The following is a 5,765-nucleotide window of genomic DNA, read 5'->3' on the forward strand; positions in this document are numbered from 1 at the left end:
TGGCAAAGGGGTCCACAGTGGTTCCCAGGGATGCTCGGCCTGCACGCTCACTTCTTTGTCCTCTTTCTCCCCATGTGCTGGGGGCTGGGATCCATTCTCACTGCAGCCTCTGTCCTCTGTTCTGGATTTCCTTCCTGCCTCCGTGTCTCAGGATCCATGAATATCAGCTCTCCCAGCTGAAAGCTGGGGTGATCCTGTTGCTCGGGGAAGAAGAAGAAAGATTGAAGACTCGAGCAGGACAGGGAGGCCCATCAAGGGCCTGGCAATAAGAGGAACCAGGACATGAGGTAGCAGTTAAGGGATCAGGTTCTGAGAGTGACTGTCTGGGTCTCCCCCATAGCTCTGTGCTTTTGGCTGAGAAGGTAAAATCTCCGGTGTCTCAATGTCCTCATCTTTAAAATGGGGATAGTAAGAGTACCTATTTCATAGACTGCTGTGAAGATTAAATAGTCAGATAGATGAATGTGCAAAATACTCAGAATGGGGGCTGGCACATAGTAAGTACTCAATACATTTTGGAAATATTATTTCTAGTAATTTGGCTGTAACTATGCACAGAATCTGAGGATTATTGTGCAGCTTGTGACTCATTCCTCTGCGAGACAGTGTGCCTTAAAATGGGTCGACTTGATAGGTGAGAAAGAGGAAAAATGTGGTTGGTAACCCATTACTGGCATTACTACCACAATTACAGAGGAGCTGCTGCTCATCAGCAAAGTTTTTTTTTTTTTAATCCTCATCTGAGAATATTTTTTCCACTGCTTTTTAGAGAGAGGGGAAGGGAGGGAGGGAGAAAAAGAGGGAGTCACATCGGTTGGTTGTCTCTCCAATGAGCCCCAACTGGGGCCAGTGATCGAACCTGCAACCCAGGTGTGTGCCCTTGACTGGGAATCAAACCCTCAACCCTTCAGTGCATGGGCCGACGTTCTAACCACTGAACACACCAGCCAGGGCAAATTAGCAAAGTTTTAAAACCTTTTAAAGATGGAGATTTTACATGATTAAAATGAAAGACCATGCATTTTTGTGATATTAATAGAATTCATGTAAAATGGAAAGGTGTGTAACAAAGGAGACTTGGTTGTGAGGGGCAGGGTTCCTGGTATCATTATAATCTTTAGCATCGCGGATATTCCCGGGAAACTTCTGAGATGCTGCTGGGAATTCCTGCCCATGGGTCTGGAGTGTTCTCCTGTGACTCACAGGAAGCCAGTGCCCTATAAAGTCTCCGGCAGAGCGGGCTCTGCTGTTGTCGGCTGACTTGGCACCAGCACTGCAGGAGCAGCGGACGCAGCGGCACGGGGACTCAGAGGGGACGGGCACAGAGGGGACGCACCGGGAATCAGAATCGGACAGGGAAACAACCTCTCCACAAACCCGTAAGTCTCTAATGAGCAGCCCTGGGCCATGCAACTGAGGTGACCGCTATGAACAGATATGCAACGGCCTCCCGATGGGATCTTTCTACATCCAGACAGGCAAAGGCTGGCTTTTCCCTTTGACCTCAAGGGTGCACATTTAAAATTCCCATTTATTCATTCAGGCAAACCTCTTTTTCATAGAGATTGTGGTCCTGGAGCCCTTTACCTAAGGTCCTGGGAGGCTGCCCCAAACATCCCTGGAGAATGAGCCGAGGAACCGGCCGCCTGGGTTTCATTCTGTAATTCGTTCTGTGCCTTTTCTCCCCAGAAAAGCACCTCAAGTCTGACCTTCGATGGGAAGAACTCTGGAAGCCATGACTGCCCCGCGGCTGCTGTCTGCTCTGGCCTTTGGTAAGCCAATGTCATCCGAGCAGCTCTCCCATCCTCCATCGGGGCCCCGGGGCCCTTTCGGACCGATGATGCTTCCCGGTGGGTGGGCACCCTGTGCACCGCAGGGCCGAGCAGCGTCCCGGCCTCCCACACCATGGGGCTTGCCCTGGGCCAGGGCAGGTTACCTCTTTGTGCCTCAGTTTCCGTCAGTGCAAGGTGTTGACCACGCACAGCTAAGTCCCAGAGGCACGTGAGGGTCAGGGGCACAGCAGGCACAGCTCCCCGGCAGGCTGGTGGCGCCCAGCAGCGCCTGCTCACTCTGACCACTGTCCCCTGCAGAGGGGACCTATGGGCTGTGGTGGGAGCAGGCAAAGCAAGTGCAGAGTCAGTCTCAGAAGAAAAGTGCAGAAAACGGAAGTTTCTCCGTCCAAACCCCTTCTTACTTTGGAAAAGGCGAATGAGGTTTGAGTCACCCTGAAGCCCATGTCCGCCTCCCTAAGAGGGTAAAAGGCCCGGTAACAGCGGTAGAGCTCCGCTGGCATGAGACTGGGCAGAGCATGCCATAGGGACGGAAAGTGCAATGCTGGTTGCCAGGCTGGGGCAGGGGGTGGGGGGTCATAGGTCAATAGATTTATGCAGTGATGGCGAACCTTTTGAGCTCGGCATGTCAGCATTTTGAAAAACCCTAACTTAACTCTGGTGCCGTGTCACATATAGAAATTTTTTGATATTTGCAACCATAGTAAAACAAATACTTATATTTTTGATATTTATTTTATATATTTAAATGCCATTTAACAAAGAAAAATCAACCAAAAAAATGAGTTCAAGTGTCAGAGGTTCGCCATCACTGATTTAAAGTTTCAGTGTTCAGGATGGAAGAGTGTGGAGATGAGTGGTGGTGAGGCCTGCCCAGATGACACCATTTAATGCCCTGAACGGTGCACTTACCATGTGAGGGTGGCAAACTGTACTTTCCCTCAGTGAAAGGAGGAAGAACAGTGGGGAGGGGAGGAAGGCCAGCTCAGAGCCAGACCACGGCAGGACTAACCGCTCTCCTTCCTTTCACGTTTCCTGCTCAGCGCTCCTCCTGGTCAGACAGGGCGGAGCCTGGTCCTACAATGCCTCCGAGACGGACATGACCTTTGACGAGGCCAGCACCTACTGTCAGCAGCATTACACCCACCTGGTGGCGATTCAGAACCAGGAGGAGATTCAGTACCTGGACTCCATACTCAAACACTCACGCTTTTACTACTGGATCGGGATCCGCAAGGTCGAAGGCCAGTGGGTCTGGATCGGCACCGGGAAGCCTCTGACGGAGGAGGCCGCGAACTGGGCTCCCGGGGAGCCGAACAACAAGCGGGCCAACGAGGACTGCGTGGAGATCTACATCAAGCGGCAGCAGGACCCGGGCAAGTGGAACGACGAGCTGTGCAGCAAACGCAAGCGTGCCCTGTGCTATACAGGTGGGCACGGCCGGGGGGCGCCCTGTGCTACACAGGTGGGCATGGCGGCGGGAGGGAGGCCTCGCCACAAACTGCTGGCACTAGGCAAACACTGACCTCTATGTGATTTAAAAAAATAGATATTTTTATTGATTTCAGAGAGGAAGGGAGAGGGAGAGAGAGATAGAAACATCAGTGATGAGAGAGAATCATTGATCGGCTGCCTCCTCCTGGGGACTGAGCCCGCTCTATCCACTGAGCCAAACCAGCGAGGGCGATGATTTTATGTTCTGAAAGATCTGGTGTTAACGTGTGCTGCTTGAGAAAGGATCTCTTTGCTTCTTTGTGCGAATGTAGGCAAGAACCCATGTGTGCATGTGTCCATAGCTGCATGCCTAGGTCTGTACGTGTGTAGGGTGTATATGCACACCCACAGGGCGTGTTTTGGCTCCTTGTTTACCGGTGGCAGGGGAGCCATCTTTCGAGTTTGTGATTCAGTGAGTTTCCTAGTCTTGGTGCCAGGGACGGCCGTCCCCCTGACTCCCGTGTGCTGGCATCAAGGTTTAAGCCGCGAGCCTGGAGCTCAGCTCTGGCGCTCTGGGAAGGCGCCTCAGTCAGAACGTCGGGCACTCGTGTCACTGGTGACGTCTGTGGTGCTCTCTGTTGACCCTCCAAGGCTCATGCTCTTTGCCATGCCTGTGTGCCCGCAGCTGCCTGCACCCCGACGTCCTGCAGCGGCCATGGCGACTGCGTGGAGACCATCAACAACTACACTTGCCAGTGCCACCCCGGCTTCCGCGGCCTCCAGTGCGAGCAGGGTGAGTGGGATGCCACCTGTCCCTCCCTGAGACAGCAGTGCCGGCCGAGCTCGCTGGCTTGGAGCCGGGTCTGCAGGCCTCTGCTTTCCGGGGGGTGTGGTGCCTAGGGTCGGTGGGCAAGGGCTGAGCCTGTGAAGCCGGACCCTCCAGGTTCAAACCCCAGATTCCCCACGTATCCGGCACCGTGGCAGGGAGCTGCGCTCCAAGTCCCAGCTGCCTCGCTGCAAGATGAGCATGAGAACAGACCTCCTCGGGGCTTGTGGCCTGGATTCTGTGACCCGAGGCAGACAGGCCGTTTTCAGGAAACCTGTAACCCACAGGAGCAGCAGTTCCCGGGGTCCCTCCTCCCACAGGAGCTGAGAGAGGGCAGCACTGACTCGGTTTCCCTTTCCAGCGGTGACCTGCCCTGCCCAGCACGCCCCTGAGCACGGACGCCTGGAGTGCACCCAGCCCTGGGGGAGCTTCAGCTACAACGCCTCCTGCACCGTGAGCTGCGAGGAGGGCTACCGGCCCAGCAGCCCCCAGGCCGCCCGCTGCACCGCCTCCGGGGAGTGGAGTGCGCCCCTGCCAGGCTGCGAGGGTGAGTCTCCGAAGCACCCCTCCCTGCCTCAGCTTTTTACCCAACTTGGAACGTTTTCAAACTCTCGGGAAAGTTCTTTTTGTCGCTGTCTTTTAAGAAAGCTTGTCTCTCAGCCTGTGTCTATGGCTGGGGTGGTGCCCGCTTGGGGTGAGAGAGGCTTTTTCTGCGTGTGAAAGGGGTGTCTCTGAGGCCCCGGTAACTTGCAAACCCGGGCACACGCTCTAGGCCGCAGGGGCTCTCGCCTTCTCTCCCTGTTCGACGTCAACAACAGACCCGCTCAGGGCTGTGCAGTCAGCCACCCTCAGCGTCTCCTTCTCGCTTTGTCTTATCTTCTCGGCCAGAGACCACGACCCCTTCCTCGGGGGCCATGGGGTTAAAGTGAACTCGTGTCTTGTCTGTCACTCCTGTTTCCACCACCACCAGCCGGCTCCCGACCGAGGTCTCCTTCCCGGCACTGAGGCCCGTGCAAACCCGTTCAGGGGCCCGTGGAGAGATCGGACTCTAGATCAGAGACACTGGGACCAGAGTAACACTCAGAAAAGAGGGAAATCGCCACCAGAGAAGGAAAGCCCCTGTGGGGGTGCCGCCCCCAGGAGTTCCCCGGGCGCTGGACCCCCTTGGAAGGAGGGCAGCCCCTTGCTCCGTCCTTGACGCAAACTGAGCAGGAAGCGGCTTCTCCTCTAACGCTCATGTGCCTTCCAACCCGCAGTGGCCGAGTGCCCCGAGGTGGCACGTCCCGCCCACGGGTCCGTGGACTGTTCCCCGGGCCCCGGGGCCTTCCCGTGGAACACGAGCTGCGCTTTCTACTGCGAGGAAGGCTTTGCGCTCCTGGGGGCCCCGCGCCTCCGGTGCACCGCGTCCGGGCACTGGGACCACGAGGAGCCCACGTGCACAGGTAGGCAGCCCCCGCTCACGGGTCGGTGGGTCCGTGGGTCAGTGGGTCGGGATTCACCGCTCAGACGCTTTCCTCCACCTGTACCGGGTGCGGCCCAGCCAGCCCTGCTCACTGCCCGCTCCCTGTGTTACAGCCGTGACCTGTGGCTCCCTGGACCCCCCTGCGCACGGCTCCATGAACTGCAGCCTCTCTCCGGCCGGGGAGCTAGCCTTCGGCTCCTCCTGCAGCTTCGCCTGCGAGGAGGGCTTCCTGCTGCGGGGGCCCGCCCGCGTG

At 56.5% G+C, this 5,765-nt stretch overlaps 1 protein-coding gene across 1 annotated transcript in view; it reads left to right on the forward strand.

Moving 5' to 3' along the window:
- Nucleotides 1-1,261: 1,261 nt before the first annotated feature.
- Nucleotides 1,262-5,765, forward strand: part of SELE (selectin E) — a 30,397-nt gene continuing 25,893 nt past the window's right edge. The window contains exons 1-7 of the mRNA XM_005861213.2: nucleotides 1,262-1,379; nucleotides 1,690-1,772; nucleotides 2,834-3,220; nucleotides 3,910-4,017; nucleotides 4,412-4,597; nucleotides 5,307-5,492; nucleotides 5,626-5,762. Of these exons, the coding sequence (XP_005861275.1) occupies nucleotides 1,715-1,772; nucleotides 2,834-3,220; nucleotides 3,910-4,017; nucleotides 4,412-4,597; nucleotides 5,307-5,492; nucleotides 5,626-5,762 (1,062 nt within the window). The 5' untranslated portion in view covers nucleotides 1,262-1,379; nucleotides 1,690-1,714. The remainder of the gene's footprint in view (nucleotides 1,380-1,689; nucleotides 1,773-2,833; nucleotides 3,221-3,909; nucleotides 4,018-4,411; nucleotides 4,598-5,306; nucleotides 5,493-5,625; nucleotides 5,763-5,765) is intronic.

Source organism: Myotis brandtii, unplaced genomic scaffold, assembly GCF_000412655.1.
Source record: "Myotis brandtii unplaced genomic scaffold, ASM41265v1 scaffold1460, whole genome shotgun sequence".
NCBI classification, from domain to species: Eukaryota; Metazoa; Chordata; class Mammalia; order Chiroptera; family Vespertilionidae; genus Myotis; species Myotis brandtii.